Below are 19,854 nucleotides of genomic sequence, written 5' to 3' on the forward strand. Positions count from 1 at the left end.
GATGTGGAGAAAAAGGAACCCTTTTGCACTGCTGGTGGGAATGCAGACTGGTGTAGCCACTGTGGAGAACAGTATGGAGCTACCTCAAAAAACTAAAACTGGAACTCCCATTTGACCCAGTGATCCCACTACTAGGAATATATCCCAAGAAACCAGAAACGCCAATCAGAAAGGATATATGCACCCCTATGTTCATAGCAGCACAATTCACCATAGCTAAGATTTGGAAACAGCCTAAGTGCCCATCAGCAGATGAATGGATTAGAAAACTGTGGTACATATACACAATGGAATACTATGCTGCGGTAAAAAAAGGGAACTCTTGCCTTTTGCAACAGCATGGATGGAACTGGAGAGCATTATGCTAAGTGAAATAAGCCAGTCAGAGAAAGATAAATACCACATGATCTCACTCATTTGTGGATTATAGAGAACAACATAGACTGATGAAAAGGGACAGATCCAAAGACTGAGAAACAGCGATCAGGCTATCAATCCCCAGAAGGAAAGTAGGGGAGGGCGGGGGTAAGGGGAAGAGATCAACCGAAGGACTTATATACATGTATATAAGCCAAACCAATGGACATGGACAACAGGGGGATGGGAGCATGAGTGTGCGGGGCGGAGGGTGGGGGAGGTTGGGGGTTAATGGGGGGGATGAGGACACATTTGTAATACCTTAACTAATAATAATAAAAAATAAAATATTCTAAAAAAAATAGATATATAATTTCTGCCTTGAAAATCTGAGTTATTAAAAAGCATCTTGTAACAAAAAGAACAGATACTTGTTCTATCCCATAAGAGAGCCAACAGAATGATTCTTTTTGAAAGATTAAATTTATTCACATTCACTTTTTTAAGGTCCCTAGAATTTACCTTATAATTGCAAGTCTGTACCCTCTGAACATCTCCCCATCTTCTCCAACCCTAGAATTTCTTTAAGTCTTAATATTTGCTTATTATTTTCTCATAGTAATGATTACTATCCTGCCTTAATGTGGTATTTCACATGAACTCTAAGTTTAAAGCAGATTCTCTCTGTTCTCATTAAAAATACAAAGCCCTTTTGATAGGTTAGAACCCATTCAAATCTTCTAAAAATTAATGCATGGGAGTGAAATAATGAGTATAGAATAATAGTTTTTCAAAGTCAGGATCATAGTAGTATACTAGATCAGGTTTAAAGAGGTATGTATTTCTGCAAAGGCATTACTTTCAATATTTGCAAGAGCAAAAAGAAGAACCACCTACCCAACTTAAGATTGGTAAGCAGTCACATGAACCATAAGGAGTATATGCAGCTTCTAAAAACGATCAGTAAACAGACCTAGAAATGCACAGTAAAGCACACAATATAATGTCAAACCAATGAATAGAGAACACTGTCATCTAATCCCCACACCTGCCAGGATGAACAAAGGGCTGTACACACTAGTTTGCTGCATTTATGGTCTCTATTTTAATTAAAAAACAAAAAACAATCAATAAATCACTCAACAATATAATATCCTGAATTTTCAACCAACCATTCATTTAACATGACTTTTCCAAGTGACAGATGATTAAAACGAGTTCTTAATCTTATAGAGTTTCATGCAAATACAACTCAAGAAAGGGATCTCTACAGACAAACTCACAATGTTCATTGTTTGAGGGCTGTTACATCAAACAATATCTGTGAATTACTTCAGGCCTCCTGAGCAGGTGACCCAGAGCAGAGGCAGCAGATAGCAGAGGACAAGGAGAGGTCTTAGTGGTCCAGCCAGAAGCAAATTGGTGGGTCAATGAGAAGGACAGTGCCTGTGAAGTTCTCAGCAAACATCACCCCCATGGCTAAAATGGTACAGATATCTAACTTGGGGGAATGTGCAAAGCCCTCCACAGTTTACAAATCTAAGGAACTTCCATGGCTCATTGGCATACCTCTATCAGCACTTTCTCAGGGTCAATATGCACAGGGCACATTCAACTTTAACGCCTTTATAAAATACGTATGACTGGATGAAAGGCCCGCGTTCACATTCTGATGGTATGGCAATTTCCTCTAGCAGAACAGGGATGCATTCAGAGAGCTCACGTGCCTTATATAAAACATGAACAGTGCGTACTTAATTAGCAATCACTATTTTAATGGAAAAATACCTCAGAGACAATGTGCCAAAATACAATTATCTCTAAGCAATGGTAGCATAATTTGTTTTTGCTTTCTTCTTAGAGCAGGTTTTTATTTTCCTTTTTTTAAAAAAAGCCTATATATTACTCATGTAAGAACTGGTTTCCAACAGGGCAGCTCCCATAGCAATGGAAGAAAAGGACATGGTCACCGCATGGTGCTGCTGTGCGCAGAAGCAGATTTGGCATTCGTACACATGCCCCAGAACAGAGATGTAGGCACCACCTGGACACTGTCACTCGCAAGTCCTTACACCCTGGATCCTGCATCTGTAAAATGGGGTAACAATACAGGTCTATAATCCCTTACCCCAAAACCTCACAGCCAGATGATTTGGGAATTCAAAATGTTTTGATTTTAGAAAGATGATACAGCGTGGCCTGAAGCAGCACCTGAACAGTCACAGTAATCTTTCTGTGGGGAAATGCGTCACAAGGGGGTATTTTTTGTATGTGGGTAGATTGAAAGCTAACACTTCTGACCAAGGAGTCACGTGGACTATCCACTCAGGACATGTCCTGCTGTCTCTGAGAGGCCACCCCACCAGTATGAGAATCTTTGATAAAAAGAACAAAACATACACCCCAAGGAGATGATATATTCCAGATCATCAAAGTTCTATTAACTGAATGACAAGTAAGATATAAAAACAGAACCACATAAACAAGCCAAGGAGAGGATGGACAGACTATAGGTGGGAAGACACGTCTGTAGAGGTGAATCAACGACCCACAAAGGTCATTTGATCCATTCATCAAACCCAAAAGGAAGAAATGATTCTGGTGAGAGACTAACCAGAGATCCAGAAGGGTTTATTGTATAAATTCATAGCACTATCAAGGAAGCTTCCAAGAGTGGAAAAGTTGGGGAGGGTGGGGGTGACTCCCCCCAAATCAGTTCACCTTGTCCCAGTGACCCACAATGTAAAGGGAGAAAAGCAGGACGATGCACCTGACAGAAGGGAAGAGCTCCTCAGTTATAGGAGGATATGTGGCATGGCGTTCTAGACTCTTCAAACCCAGCTGTTGCCAGCAACACAGGGCCAGACACTGAGGGAGGAGACGGAGCAGCCACATGTGCAGAAGGGGCCTTCTGAACCATGAGTGAACCTCTCGATTCAGCCTGCTGGCAGGACGCCTACTGTGCACAGAACCTCTCAGGGGCCTCATTGAATGCAAATTTCCTCCCCATGATATCCAGGTGGTTCACCCTGATAGCAGAGCTGCGCTTGAAAGCCACCAGGAAAAAGCCCTCTGTAATGTATAGTTTCCATTAGGACCAGAAGTAACTTTTTGTAGAGATTTAAAACTAAAGGGGACCAGACCAAAGGCCTGCCAGAAGTAGGCTGTTCATGGACCCAGGTACACACCTCTGTTCCCTGCTCTGTCAGAGAAATGTAGCTGGGGCTGGGGACAGGGCATGTTGGGAAAGAAAGAGGACAGTGTGCTTGTAGGGACACAGGGCACACACTCGAGCAGAGATCTGACAGGAAATAAAGGATTAGAACTGGCAGAGAGAGAGAGAGCAGGAAAAACAAATCAGCAACAGTCATTCTGATGTACAAGCGGATAGGTGTCTAACACTGGGTTTCCCAATGGTGGTTAGGGCTGGTGCTGGTCACCCACAACCAGCACTTAAACTGCCCTCTCTATGAGAATGGCTCTCCAGTGTAAACCTTCTGCCCACTGCCACTCTACATCTCAATGGCACTCAAACGAAACATACCCCTAAGCAGCAGGTTTCTCTATTTGCTCAGAAGGCAGTTACTGGCGGCCTACAATGTACCAGGTCCTGGGGATACTGAGGAAGCCACCCCAGTAGGTCCCAGAGGTAGGGAACTGTGCTCCTGGAGGTGGGAAGAGAGGTGGGAAGTGACAGGAACAAACATACTAATGACCCAGTTAATTTAACTGTAGCAGTACAATAAAGGTGCCAGGTGCAACAGAGAGGCAGGGGCAGGAGGAGGGGCCTATGTTAAGGAGGTGACATTTACACCAACACTTAAAGAATAGAGAGGATCCTGGAAAGAAGCTGGGCAACTGCAGGCCAGGTGTGCTGCTGTGAGGGCCCAAGTCACCAGTGCCTCCCCATGGTGAGGTTTGCCTGTCCCTGAGTTGGGGGGAGACTCAGCTCTAACCTGTCATTATCCTCAGTGCATTGGGACAAGGCTGGCACACAGTTGGGCCTACTAGTGCTGTGTCCAAGAAAACAGACCTGCAGGGGTGACTTGAGTAGGAGGCACAGTCTGGGGTGTGGGAAGGAAACTGCCTCCTGCGACCGAAAGAAACTATGTTCTCAAGGTCTCCTCAGCAGCAGACTATTTCCACGTGTAGGGCCCCTTACGAGAGGGTGTCATGCAGGGCAAAACAAGCCAAAACCAACCCATCAACCATGGGATCTGAGTGGGTAAGAAACCAACCTAATTTTTATTTCACATGCTGTTTCTAAGAGAAACAAACAAATCTCCAGAGAATGGGTGTTTTTCAGGGACAGCTCAATTCAACTCAATGTCATCTAAGTGCAGTGGAAAAACCCACTGGTGGGATGACGCCAAAGTCCCCTGGGACCAGCAGGGAGACACCTGACCCCATATGGCCATGGAAAGACAGAAGAGTAGATAAATTTCCTCTTAAAACTTACTCAGAAGGACAAGATGGTGGTGTAGGTAAACGCCTGTACTAGCTGCCTCCCACAACCACATCAAAATTACAACTAAAATACAGAACAACCATCATCCAGAACTGCTGGAAAGCTGGCTGAATGGAAGTCCTACAACTAGAGAAGTAAAGAAGGAAGCACGTGGAGACTGGTAGAAGGTGCGCAATGGGCTGGTCTGACACCCACGTGTGTAGCTTTTTTAACTGGGAGGGAGATCTTCTCTGTGGAGGGAGGCCGCCCAGAGGAGCAAGGGGTCCCAGCCCCACACCAGACCACCAGCTCAGGGCAGTAAGAACTCTGGGCTGTAAAAACCAGTGTGGATTGGGGCTCAGTGACACAAAGGCTGCTGGAGACCCAGTTGTTCCTCTCAAAAAGGCTGGCACCATGAACTGAACTTACAAAGTCCTGCTTCCTCTGAGCTCCAGGACCAGGGCGAGGCTCTGGGGAACACAGACACATATGATGAGGACTGGATTATCTGGCATCGGGGCAGGAACTCCGGGTCGGCCTTCTCCTAGACCAGTGATGGCGAACCTATGGCACGCGTGTCAGAGATGACACGCGAACTCATTTTTTGGGTTGATTTTTCTTTGTTAAATGGCATTTAAATATATAAAATAAATATCAAAAATATAAATCTTTGTTTTACTATGGTTGCAAATATCAAAAAATTTCTATATGTGACACGGCACCAGAGTTAAGTTAGGGTTTTTCAAAATGCTGACACGCCGAGATCAAAAGGTTCGCCATCACTGTCCTAGACAGAGGTGTTCACAGGGATCATTGTTCCTCTGCTGGGACTTCCCCAGTCACAGAGTTGACTGGCAGCCATTTCTGTTTGCTCCGCCCTGGTGATTCCCTAAGACCCTGCCTCATCCAATTTACAATCCCACCCAAGCCTGTCCAGCAGCTTTTGCATATGAATGGATATTAGTCACCCAGGCTAAAATCTCCTGCTGCAGCTGGGTCAGGAAGCTGACTTTGTACGTCCTGGAAACCTAAGAGCCCGTGTACCTAGCGGTTAGTACCAGACCACACCAGACTACAACTCTACACATCCATAAGCAACACAGTCAAGGGGCAGACTCAGTGAGCACCAAAGCCCCACTGAAGCAAGTCCTGCTCCACAGAGGTGTCTCCTGCACAATAGCTCTTCCACTGTAGTCGCAGCTGGTCCTCACAGCCAATTGGCCTGGAGGTCAATTCCTCCCAGTGACACCAACAGCAATCAAAGCTCAACTACAATAAGACCATGCACACAGCCCACAAAGGTGCACATCTAGAGTGCCTAGATCAGATGACTGAGGAGGCTGAGCCACTGGACCCTATAGAACACCTACTACACAAGACCATTCCACCAACTGAAGGAGACATAGCAGCTTCACCCAATACACAGAAACAAACACAGGGAAGCAGCCAAAGTGTGGAGACAAAGAAACATGTCACAAGTGCAAGAAATGGAAGAAAACAAATTACTGGATATAGAGTTCAAAACCACAGTTATAAGGTTACTCAAGAATCTTCTTGGAAAAGAAATTAAGAAATTAAACATACACTGGCTGAAATAAAGAATTTAGAGGGATTCAACAGTAGACTAGAGGATTCTGAAAATCAAATCAATGATTTGAAATATGAGTAAGCAAAGAATACCCAACAAGAAAAACAAAAAGAAAAAAAATCCAAAAATATGAAGATAGCGTAAAGAGTCTCTGGGACAACTTCGAACATACCAACATTCACATTATGGGGGTATAAGAAGAGAGAAACCAAGATATTGAAAACCTATCTGAAGAAATAATGACAGAAAACTTTCCCTACCTGGTGAAAGAAATAGACTTACAAGTCCAGGAAGCACAGAGAATGCCAAACAAGAGAAACCCAAAGAGGACCACACCAAGACACATCATAATTAAAATGACAAGGGCTAAAGACAAAGAGAGAATCTTAAAAGCAGCAAAAGAAAAGCAATTAGTTACATACAAGGAAATGCCCATCTGACTGTCAGCTGATTTCTCAACAGAAACTATGCAGGCCAAAAGGGAGTGGCAAGAAATATTCAAAGTGATGAACAGCAAGGACATACAACCAAGATTACTCTACTCAGCAAAGCTATCATTTAGAATGGATGATCAGATGAAGAGCTTCAGACAAGAAAAAGCTAAAGGAGTTCATCACCACCAAACCAGTATTATATAAAACGTTGAAGGATATTCTTTAAGAGGAAGAAGAAGAAAAAAAAATATGAACAATAAAATGGCTACTAATACATACCTATCAACAACTGAATCTAAAAATCAAAATAAATGAATGAGAAATCTAATGAACAGAATAAACTGGTGCATAAAATAGAATCAGAAGCATGGAAATGGAACAGACTGATGAGGGAGGCGGGTGGTGGGCAGGAAGAGATTAAACAAAGATCTCATGTGCATATATGCATTACTTATGGACACAGACAATAGGATGGCAAAGACCTGGGGCAGGAACTGGGTGGATGGAGGCAATGGGGGGAAAAAAGAGGGACATCTATAATAATCTCAACAATAAAGATTAAAAAAACAAACAAAACTTATTCAACAGTTGAAGCAAAGTGAGTTCATGACTGGTCCTCTCTTAATGGGAAATGAACTGTCCAGAACCCTTAGGCCACAATCTAGAGCTCTCCAACATTCCCTAGTGGCTAAAACACCAAATTCACAAGCAATCTCAACCAATGACCATTTACTGGTCAAAAGTTCATCCACATTGATCAACTTGAGTGTCATGATACCATGTTCCCCTTTGCCAACTCCGTGACAGAACTGAACTTTCCCAAAGTGGAAGGGAAGTATAGCTGGCAAAACCTAAGGGAACCTGCCTGATAATGTTCCAACAACACCCTTTTAAATAAGATAATAGCCCTGGCCAGCTGGTTCAGTTAGTTGGAACATTGTCCTGTACACCAAAGAGTTGTGGTTATATTCCCAGCCAACCGCACATACCTGGGTTGTGGGTTCGATTCCCTGTTGGGGCATGTGAGGGAGGCAGCTGAATCGATGTTTCTCTCTCTCTTCCTCTCTCTCTAAAAATCAGTGAACATGTCCTTGGGTAAGATGAAAAAAAATAAAGATTATTTATTTAATAAATAATATAAAGATTAAACAAAGATTATTATTAACTCAGGAGATTACACTTAGTTATGAGATGATAAAAAAAAATCTAAAATTCTAAGCTTATAACCCCACACATGCCCTGTAAAGTTCTGTTCTTATGAACTAAAGTCAGATAAGCAATGTCTAAAACCCTACAAATTCACTAGGCACTCCATGGTCACCACAACACGCTATTAGAGAAGTGTGGTACTTACAGTAAACCTGTGGTTAAGTATTTAATGAGTAACCTTTTCCCGCCCAACCCAAAACATTTCTGAGAGATATTCTACACACCTGTCACTGTGATGACTCTTAGATAAGCAGAATTTCCTTCCCTGGGGAACTTTAAAAACTTCAGACTCTTTGCCCCAAAACTCAACTTCTTAAATATCATGATTAAAGTTCTTTCAAAAGGCTTACCTGTGATAAAACCCCAAACTACCCATATCTAAGATATATTACCAATCTTACCTTTATCTAAGATATATTACCAATCTTACCTTTTCCTGAACCTGAAGGCTAGATTTAAGTAAGTTATAAAAAAGTGTGATAGCCTGATCAAAACCTGAGGTGTTCTGATGTAGAACCCCATTTTATCCAATCCTGAGGGTCTTATTTGGCCCAGCTGGGACCCTCACCAGAGGACAAGGTGTGGGACAAAGAAAAATGCCTAGACAAAACTGAAGGAAGCCTCTCGAGTCTTTTCATCAGTCTCAAGAACCTGATTAGGACCAAAGATTCATGATGGTTCTGGTTGAATGTCAACTCAAATAGGATTTAAAGATAGCAAAGAGAAAAGGAGAAATTTCCTCTTCACTTGTTAAAAAAAATCCAAAACTGCCCTGGCTGATTTGGCTCCGTGGATAGAGCGTCAGCCTATGGACCGAAGAGTCCAGGGCTCGATTCCGGTCAAGGGCACATGCCTGGTTTGTGGGCTTGATCCCCAGTGGGGCGGGGGAGGGAGGGTGCAGAAGGCAGCCAATTAATGATTCTCTCTCATCATTGATGTTTCTATCTCTCTCTCCCTCTACCTTCCTCTCTGAAATGAATAATAATAAAAAATCCAAAACTTAAAACATTTGGGCCAGGCATTCTAATACAATAGCACCAGATAGATGAGTGAGGGTCCATGGAAATTCTGCCAGCTACCAACTGGCAGAAGTTTTCTGAATCTAGACCACTTCTCTTTGAATTTAGCACTTCCTAATTACCATGGCGACTGCTCCCAGACAATCCTCTCATTTTCCTGCACTCCTCCATCCCACCTCCTTGTTCTGAAATGAGGCTAAGTTAATCCTATGAAGAGCTCTCCTCCTGGCACCAGGCCAAGGTGTGGCTGGTGGCAAGAAGTCCTTCTGGGCTCTATCTACATGCACTTGCAACCCAGGGATACTCACATCGATCTCCCCATCATCAATCTCTCCGTCGTCATCCTCTTTTTTTTTCTCCTTGGCTGCCTCCAGGGGCTCCTTTTCTTCCACACTGTGGACATCGGCCTTTCCCTCCTCCTCGGGAGCTCCTTCTCCCTTTTCCTCATCCTCCTCTGCCCCAGCCTTCTCTGCTTCGTCCTCCTGCCCAGTGGGGGCTGGCTCTTCAGGGACCTCCTCATCATAGTCTAACTCATGCTCGTCCAGTTCCCTGGTGACCGAGGAGGCCTCGTCCCTCAGATCACTTGTATGGTCTTCCTCCCCCCCATCCCCTTCCTCTGCATGAGGGGGGCTCGTAGGGCCCCTGTTCAGCTCCTGAGGCTCAGAGTCCTGGTCCTGATCCTCCTCATCAGAGCGACTTTCCTCTTCCTCCTGGCTCAGTCCTAGGACAGCATTTTCCTCATCCTCCAAATCAGAAGCCCTCCCTGCAGCTTTGTCCAAATCCTGATCAGACCCACTTTCTCTCAGAATGTCATCGTCCGAGAGCCCTTGCTGCTCCTCCTCTTCGTCCTCTGGAGAGCGAGGGTCCCGTTCAGGGCTCTCAGCCACATCCATCGGTACCCACAGTTCTGGGAGAGAAAAAAAAAAAGAGAGAGAAGATGAATTCATATCATTTATCAAAACGTAAAGTGAGTCTTGCCTTGGTTTTCCGCCCCCACACTTACTCCTGACCTGCAGGGGGGACCAGGATCTGCATTTTGCTTGGTCCTGCACAACTCCTCCAAACCCGTCCCCACTTCACAGACCACTACTGTTAGCTGTTCTACCACACACAGCATCTTAACGAGGATGAACTGTGCTTGCTAAGCTGTGTGCTAAGTACCTCACATCTGCAGCAATCTGGCAGGAAGGTACCTGATGTAGTTCTTCTCACTAGTGCAACTCAAACAGTTAATAGAAAGTATAGAAAATGAGTGATAAGATATGCATTGCAAGGGGATAGCCTTTTGGATTCTTAGATTGCTGATGAAATTCAAGAAAATGTACATTATGGAATAAGGCAGCGAAGCTGTGAAGGCATGCATCTAACCATTTTTTTCTGGAGTCTATAACAGAAGGGTCTATAACAGAAACCCGGCCTATCTTTAATAAGAGTCCCCAGGTTGTAGGCTGTCTCCTGTTCCTAAATGCAAGTCTCTAAATATGGCCTTGATTTCCTCATCAGATACATTCGGCATGATCTTGGGCCTCACCACAGACCTATATGTTGGAGCTGCCAATGGAGGCCCCGGAAGGTATTTATGTACCGTGATTCTCACAGTAAAGTCAAGATCCACTGTTCTAATACAGATATGTTGTGGAAAAGAACTCTGGCAGAACATTTTATATATTTAAGAACAGTTGACTCTTGAATAACATGGTTTTGAACTGCAGAGGTCTACTTATATGTGGGTTTTTTCAACTGGTCCATGGAGTTCAAACCCACATTGTTCAAGGATTAACTCTTCGGTTGGGAATCTGAGCATATAAAGGGCTGACTGTAGTTATCCCTGGCTTTTAGACTGCTCAGGAGGTCAGCACCTCTGATCCCAGAGTTGTTCAAGGGTCAACTGTATTTTTTGTCAAAAGACTAACATGTCACTTTTAGATTTCATTTCTATTTTACTAATCTAGATTTAATTATAAAGTGAATATTTTCTGGTTTTCCCACTTCAGTGTGCAAAGATAGTACATTGTTCCATTTTTGTTAAAACATATTTTTATTGAGAGGAAGAGGGATAGAGAGAAACATTGATGAGACAAGAATGTCATTGATCAGCTGCCTCCTGCACACATCCCTACTGGGGATCAAGCCCACAACCTGGGCAAGTGCCCTGACTGGGAATCGAACCAGCAACTTCTTAGTTCCTGTGGTTGATGTTCAACTGCTGAGCCATACCGCCAGGCTATTCCATTTGTTTTAAATACAGATTGTACAAAGTGGAGTAAGAGTGTGAGTGCATGAAACCAACACCAAACAGTCTATAAGCAAACACCATTCACCAATGAAAGGTATAGCTAGTCACCACCACTGAGTTAGTTTGAAATATTAGTAATAGTGAAAGGTTAAATGGTCACTTGATTCTTCAAATTTTTTAATTTAAAATAATGTATGGCCCAGCCAGCATGGCTCAGTGGTTGAGTGTCAACTTATAAACCAGGAGATCATGGTTTGATTCCCGGACAGGGAACATGCCTGGGTTGCAGGCTCGATCTCCAGTGTGGGGCATGCAGGAGGCAGCAAATCAATGATTCTCTATCATCACTGATGTTTCTCTCTCTCTCCCCTCATCTCTGAAATCAATAAAAAAATAATGTATGTCACAGCCATGCAGCTTGACATCTCAGCAAGATCTGGAAACATACACAAACATATTTGCAAACCTTAAATATATAATTATTATATGTAATTACATAACTAAACCTACAGTTGTTTTTCTGGGGGCTATTTTTTTTTTTTTTTTGCATTTATCAGGAAAATCTTTTCCTATTGATTTCTTAAGAAATTCTTTATGGTCAAGAGTATTACAGATGCTCCCCTCTTGTTCCCCCTTTTGGGCTGTTAATGTAAATTATTGTAATTTAGCACACATCAGGACAAATCACTTATAATTCATCACTTTATAAATAAACTAAGTGATTAGCAGTAATAGAAATTTATGAACCAATCAATTCATTCAGTCATTTAAATATGTAGTTTTGAAAATGATTCAATTTTTAGTCTTCAAACTACACTACCCAGAGGTAGAACTTTGGAAAAAATTATTAAAAAGTTAGTCCTTGTATGATATATTCTGCTGAAAACGAAAATACAAGACTACTCCTGTGACTTCCTGGCCTCCTTGTGCAGACAGAGCCTGTCACTGCACATAGCACACTTCCATAGTCCAGGGCATCAGCAAAGACGAGAAAGCTACCAAGGAGAGGGCTGGCTGTTAAAGCCCCCCTATACTCTTAACTGTTCTAGACGGGGGGGGGGGGGGGGGTGGCAGGCAGCTGGTCCCTTGGTTAATGATATTAATAAAACACATAAGATTTTCCTTTGTGCATGATACCCTATGCCTATCTCTGTATACTTTTTGTTACACTGTATATAAGAAATCTTCACAGAGGGGCAGGGACTTTCATCTCCCCAGCTGATTAAGCTAGCACCTGGTACCTTGTAGGCAGGCAGTCACATGAAACTGATTACTGAACCTATACATCACTACTTGAAACCAAATCCTGATTTTCATACTTTATAGTCTAATGGCGACCTTGACACAAAGCTACCTCATAATCAACCAAAATTGAATGTCTTTTCAAACTACAGTTTTTTTTTAAAAACCACACAACTAATACTCTGCAGAACCTCCTCCTGCCCCAAGCCTGTGATTGGCCTTGCAACATACTATCTGTTCACAGCCACAAACTCTCATAACCTGATAACAGCCCTCTTCCTGGGCCCAGGTGCAAATTGGTTTGTTCTGGTTTCATTGTTTGATTAGATCCAATCCAAATTGCTTTTTACATTAGAGTAAGAAACGAAAAAAGAGGGCCAAACTTCAAATAATCCAAGAAGTGAGCAAGTAACATGGGACTTTATCTCTTGGTACACTGTATCTTTGCAGGGGTACATGGGCTAGTGCAAACAGTGTGCACTTCTGAGATAGAACTTGAACCCCCAGCTATATTGTTTCCTAGCTTTAAGGATCTTAGGGGAAATTATGTAAACTCGACAGGCCCCAGTTTCTTCATCTCAAATATGGGGATAACAGTATCTACTGTACAAGACCATTGCAACAATTAGATGACATGAGCCTGATGATGTGCCTGGCACATTTTTTTCTTTTTAATCCTTACCTGAGGATATGTTTTTATTGATTATTTTGTAGAGAGGAAGGGAGAAAAAGAAACATTCATGTGAGAAACATCTATCAGTTGCCTCCTGTATGCAATCCGACCAGGAATTGAACTCCCAAACTTTTTGTATATGGGACAACACTCCAACTGAGCCACCCAGCCAGGGCTGCCCAGCATGTTTTAATTTAAACTGAATTAATGTGAAGATGAGTAAAGGCAATCCTCAACTTCCAATAGCCACACTCCTTTCACCCCTGTCAGGTTCAGTTCAGGTCTCTTACACTCAGGAGTAATTCATTCACTATTCCATGCAGCAAATATCTGATAATCTACTTAATGCAAGACTCAATTATTTAAAAAAACTTCTGCAAAAATTCAACAGCTACCACTGTCCACTGAGACCCTACTACTCTGTGTCAGGCGCTTGATCAATTTCCTCATATCAACCTTCCAAATAAGTGATGGTCCCCTTCATAGGTAAGGAAACCAAGGCTACCTAGCCACTGAATGGCTATTCCAAGACTGCAACTTAGAGCTGCACCTCAAGCAAGTACTCAGTCCCAGAGCCCTAGACTCTGCAGGAAATGAGTTTCTGCTCCCTGCCTGGGAACTAACCCCCATTTTTTGCCATTGTTCCTATAGGAAAATGGGACCTGAGTTCCAAACTGATTTTATAAATTCTTTTTTGGAACACAGCTCACGCATTAGCTGGGGACTTTGCACCAGTAGATCTTGCCTGCTTTTCTTTTCTTTCTTCCAAAGTTTTGTGCTGATCCAACTATACTCCTATCTTAGCCCTTCTTGAACCAAAACTCACCTTTTCATATAAAAGTAAAAGTTAACATATTGATACAGACTACTAGTTAAAAAATAGTGATGACCACATGGAGATCCAATCTATGGCACCGTTTTATGATTTTAAACTTGGCTGAAGTTTGAATCTTAGATACTTAAACTACATAGGAATGTCCTCCACAGTTTGAACTATGGGAATTACTTCAACATTCTAAAGATGCAAAGATAACTTCCCAACTCTCAAAAGGTAGTTCTCAGCACGGAACAGACAGGAGTGGCCAAAGGTCCCGAGTGCACCTGCTACTGTCAGGCAAGGCTCGGTGCTCTCTATGTCAGCGGTGCTTAGCCTTTGGGAGCAAGGATTACTTTAATAAGATGAAGGGTCAGCTTCCCTCCCTAAAAAATCTGGACACACACAATACATCTTCTATTTTAGGGAATTCAAAACCTCCTGAGGTCCACCCATGACCCACAGATTAAGAACTCTTGCCCTAAGTATATTGTACATTATTCTGTTATGTATCCATACTTACCATACTGTACTGAGACTATGTGCAAAGTCTGTAGGAAGGCCCTCCTGTACCCCATGAAGGGTCTGAATGGAAGGGCTCACACTCATTTCTGTAGTTTCTGGGCTCAGCAAACATCTGACACTTAGTAGCAGAGCTCCCATGTAATTTACTGTCTAAGTTGGAACATGTTTGAGACTGGAAGGGGACACTGTTAATTAAAAAAAGCATGAACAGGGGCTGTCCAAGGCACATGGGGATATCTAGTCACCCTAGAAGGCCCTGTGGGGTCATCTGGGAGTTATAATCCGAGGCTGCTCACAGGTGAACATCTTGCAGAGAGAAATGTGCCAAAGAATCTATCTCCCTGTTATTAGAAGCAACCTGAGTCAACCTGGCTGCAATGAAGAGGAGAGTCACTGGGGGTCAGAAGATGGCTTGTGTTCCACGGTCTGCTCTGGGCAGGTTAACCATCTCTCTAGGCGTCTGTGTCCTAAGTTAATTTGAGATGAATTCAATTTGGCAAAACTCTTAAGTGCATGCTCTCTTTCAGGTGCTAGGAAAACCATGTGGCCTATTAAGTGTAGACAATGAAATGGAGGGTCCTCTGGCCACGTCTTCTCTAACTGCCAGGTGCACAGATTTTTGTTTGTTCTCACACAATCATCCTATAATAGAGGATTCTTGGTAAAGTTTAGAACTAATTCTTTTGGCCCTGACTGGTTTGGCTCAGTGGATAGAGTGTCGGCCTGCAGATTGAAGGGTCCCAGGTTCAATTCCAGTCAAGGGCATGTACCTTGGTTGCAGGCACATCCCCAGTAGGGGGTGTGCAGGAGGCAGCTGATCGATGTTTCTCTCTATCCCTCTCCCTTCCTCTCTGTAAGAAAAATCAATAAAATGTATTTTTTTTTAAAAAAGAACGAATTCTTTTGTTCTTTTATCCATAAAATGGTGAACTTGCCTAGAGAACAGAATAACAAGTATTCATCACTGTGTTTCCACTGACTACTGCATTTGGCAGATGGTGAGTGATGAGGAATGACAAAAATCTCTTTACTTGATAAACTACCTGTTGCATACCAGAAATAAATTTGAAATAAGTGTCTAATTTTTAGAAGACTATACCAGAACTCAGGCATTGCAGCTGCTGTCTCATTTCCCAGCAATCACCCTGGAGGCTGCACACCAATTCCAATGGCACTGCTAAAGTACAGAACATTTTGGGAACTTCTCTTTTGAGTAACCTTTAGAACCTGCAGAACCCTCTCTTGGAGCTTTTAGTGGCAGCAAATCTTCCTCTTCTCAAGGTGGGTCACTTTGAGAAACTGCAGGAAGACATTCAGAGCCTGGTCTGATAAGTGAGGTGAGTTACCAAGGTAAGACAATTTTGGGTCAAACATGGGGTGTGACTATTAAATAAGATACATTTTCTCATATGGCTTACCTATTTTACTACCAAAACAGGTGGTTTTGGCAAAGGAACACCAATGACATACAAGCATAACCTTTCAGGCTAACAATTTTAAATAGAAGAGCCCCTATTTGAATGCCTAAATTCTGGTACATCTGGTTAAAATTCTGCTTCATAACGTCATGTACATACAACATCTAAAGGAAGGCTGGCAAGGCTGCGGAAAAACACCACCCCCAAAGTAAGCCTGACCACCAAAAAAACTCAGGGAGGAAGCACTCACCTTGAAATGATCTATAGCTGTTGAAAAAGTAAAACAAAAGCAAAAACATTTTAAACATGAGCAAGGCCACGGCTTACCTGTTTGCTCTCTGGAATGATTCCACAAAGCTTTCTTACAGAGTTTGAGCATTTCCCACCCCAAATCAGAGAAGAGTTCCAGCTTTAGGGACACATTTGGTTACCAGAGCCGACTGCGCTCCACACATAACAGTCTGTAAAATTATCAGGCAAAGATCCCTTCTCAGGGCTTGGAAGTGGGAATCAGCCTGCATCCAGGCTCACCCTGATAATTGCAACCTCTGCTCCGGGCAAGGACCACTCCGAGGGATATACATGGAGAAGGTCTCAAGGGAGAAATGATGAGAGCCCTTGCTATGCCTCGGAACAGTACTTGACACGTCAAACACTCTCTTCTCTTTTCCCCAAATGGATGCGAAGACTGATCTACTCTTGCAATTGAGTTTGCTGGTATTTAAAATGATCAACCACTCTACCCAGCAAACTCGGCTGTCATTAAGTGTTTAGGAAAACTGAAGTTTCAGCAGGAGCAAGCCTGGCAGTAGGTTCTGCCAGCATCGTGGCTGTAGTTAGTTTCTACCAAGGACGGGCATTCTTTGAGCTCCAAACCAAAGGGGCAAGGAAGTGACTTATTCTGAAGAGCGGTGCGCGTCTCGGGCACAGCCAATGCCGCCAGCCTGTGCACACTGGGCAGCTGAGAGCAAGTTCCAGGAGGCTCAGAAAGCTCAAAGTTCCGAAGAGCTCATCCCCGGGCCGGGAAGGCCGCCTCTGCAAGGAGAACCTACGTGCTCCTCCCCCCCCCACCTTTGTGGGCGACACACATGTGCCACGCGAATGTCCCGGAAGAGAAATGACAGGTTTAGGAGAATCAACCCCACCGCTGGGCGCGGAGGCAGTCGCGGGGAGCTCGGGCTCTGAGGGGTTCCAGGGCCCCCCCGAGCCAGCTCGCCGCGGACGGAACGCGGGATCGTGCCTGTCTCAGCGTCCTCTACCCCGGGTCCATGAGCCACGCTTCGGCCGGGGCGGGCAGTCCGGGGCGCTGCCCGGAGGCGGAGGCGGCGGGTTCCCCGGGCCTGGACTCCGCGCCGCCACCACGATCCCCGCCTGGCCGCCTCGGCCTCCATCCCGCCGGCCCACCCGCCCCGCCGCCTACCTCAGCGCGAGGACGGGGAGGGGGCCACGGTTCCGCTGGGGAGGGGGCGGCGCGGGGAAGGCGTCCCTCGGCCCTTCCGCTCCTTACAGACTCCGACTGGAGGCGCGACGCGAGCGGAACAAACGGGCTCCACTACCCGCGGGGGCCGGCCATTGTGCGACGTCATCAGGCAGCGACGGTCGTTCTACGGGCAAGTGGGTTTCCCTCGCTTCCCTCGCGTGCCCCGCCCTTCGCCTGCATCCTTCCGGCCTCCGCGCGGTCGCTCCGCGCCTCCCCGCCTCCGCGCGGCGGACGCCCGAGCCCTTCACTGCGCAAGCGCCTCAGGAGGCCCCGTCCCCGGGGGCGAGTCTGAGCCTGTGCGTGGCGGCCGCCCGACGACGCGTGGTCACGTGACGCACCGAGCTCCCGCACCGCGGATTTGCGTACTGGGTGGGAGGGCCGCCCTTTGCAGAGGGACTTTGCAGGGGGAGCGTGGTTTCGCCATTGGAGTTCAACTGCTTCCGTCAGACTCAAGAGCTTTCGTTCTGTTAAACGTAAGCACCCAACAAAAAGTAATCATTTTTGAGATATTGAGGTTAAATATCAAAGACTAAACATTTAAAACTACTTCCGGAACGGTATTAAATAGGCTTCTGCTCTATTAAATATAATCACTTTAACAAAATTAATCATTTTTGAGATAATGAGTTCAAATATCAAAGCTTAACATTTTAAACTATTTCTGTCAGGTTCAATAGCTCTGTCTCTTTTAAATGTGATCAGCTTAACGCTATGTAACCTCTTCATGATCAGAAGGGTATAATGTGGTATTTGGAGTATTTTTACAGCTTTCCAACTCCAAGAATCTTTTTATAGCTTTCCAGAACATCAAGAGTCTCCCAGGCCCGAAGACCTCCAGTTGAGATTTAAGTTCAGTTCCCAGCCCCCCAGCCCCAATGTCTGTGTCTCAGGACTGCGAACCCCAGGTAGCCAGGTCTCCCCACTTCAGGTGGCCTCTCGCAGGCTGGTAGAACATAGGTGGCCCGCTTCCATCAACTTTCCCGCAGTCCAGACCATTCACGTGGAATCACCTAGAACCTTTCTGCCTTAAAATTCTTAATCACTTTTTTAAAGGGGCCCAGGTTTTCATTTTGCAATAGACCCTGCAAATTATAAAGGTAGTTCTGGGGGTAACAGGATTTTGGGGTATGGTGAGCAGAGCAAGCCTTTCCTTACCCCATCTTCCTCCTCCAGGAAAACTCTTCCTTGGCGCAGCCTGCCACTATTCCACCCACAAATATGAGTGTCTGGCCCACAGTAAAATTGAATGAACGCATAGATGTTTGCCCCAGGTTATCTGAACGAATGAAGGAGCAAGGGAAGAAATGAGGGCATTAACATAGAATTACCATATGATTCTTCAGTGCCACTTCTGGGTAGCTAACCCAAGATAAATGAAACGTGCACACAAAAACTTGTATGCAATTGTTCATAGCAGCATTATTCACAATAGCTCAAAAGTAGAAACAACCTAGATGTCTCTTAACTGATGATGGATAAGTAAAATGTGGTATATGCATTCAGTGTAATATTATTCAGCCATATAAAGAAATGAAGTCTCTCAAGAAGAGATATCAGAGGGAGACCCCTCTCCCTCTATCTCTCCCTTGAGGACACAAGAAGGCGGAGTCTGCAAGCCAAGAAGGGGGCTCTGACCAGAACCCAATCATGCTAGCATCCTGATCTTGGACTTCCAAGTTCCAGAACTAGGAGAAAATCAGTTTCTATTGTTTAAGGTCCCTAGTCTATGGTATTTTGTTATGGCAGCCTAAGCTGACTGACACCTTCCATTTACATGGAATATCCAGAAGAGGTAAATCCATAGAGTCACAAAGTAGATTAGTGGTTACCAGGGCTTGAAGGAGTGAGAATAGGGAGTAACTGCTAAATGGATACAGTTTCTTCCTTTCTTTTTTTTAAAAATGTATTTTATTTCATCGATGAGAGAGAAACATCGATCAGCTGCCTCCTGCACATCCCCTACTGGGGATATGCCCGCAACCAAGGTACATGCCCTTGACCGGAATTGAACCTGGGACCCTTCAGTCCACAGGAACACTCTATCCACTGAACCAAACAGGTTAGGGCGGGTACAGTTTCTTTTAGGAGTGATGAAAGCATTCTGGAATTAGGTAGTGGTGATGGCTGTATAGCTTTGTGAATATACTAAAACTCACTGAAGTGTGCACTTTAAAAAAGGGTGAATTTTGTGGCATCTCAATTATCTTATACTAGGGGCCCGGTGCACGAAATTCATGCACTGGGTGTGTGTGTGTGCGGGGGGAGGGGGGGAGTGTCCCTCAGCCCAGCCTGCCCCCTCTCACATACTGGGAGCCCTCAGGCATTGACCCCCATCACCCTCCAATCGCAGGATCGGCCCCTTGCCCAGGCCTGAGGCCTCCGGCAGAGGTGTCAGGCTTGGACAGGGGACCC

General features: G+C 44.5%; 1 protein-coding gene across 7 annotated transcripts in view; it reads right to left on the reverse strand.

The window, feature by feature from the left end:
- Positions 1–17,532, reverse strand: part of ZC3H18 (zinc finger CCCH-type containing 18) — a 70,725-nt gene extending 53,193 nt beyond the window's left edge. For 6 of the 7 annotated variants that reach the window (XM_059667086.1, XM_059667085.1, XM_059667082.1 and 3 more), the window contains exon 1: positions 9,363–9,961. In XM_059667086.1, the coding sequence (XP_059523069.1) occupies positions 9,363–9,947 (585 nt within the window). In that variant the 5' untranslated portion in view covers positions 9,948–9,961. Of the gene's footprint in view, positions 1–9,362; positions 9,962–17,382 lie in introns of those variants that run through there. The other variant, XM_059667083.1, reaches the window with a different exon arrangement.
- Between the last annotated feature and the right edge of the window lie 2,322 nt (positions 17,533–19,854).

The sequence above is a fragment of the Myotis daubentonii genome, chromosome 15 (assembly GCF_963259705.1).
Source record: "Myotis daubentonii chromosome 15, mMyoDau2.1, whole genome shotgun sequence".
NCBI lineage: Eukaryota > Metazoa > Chordata > Mammalia > Chiroptera > Vespertilionidae > Myotis > Myotis daubentonii.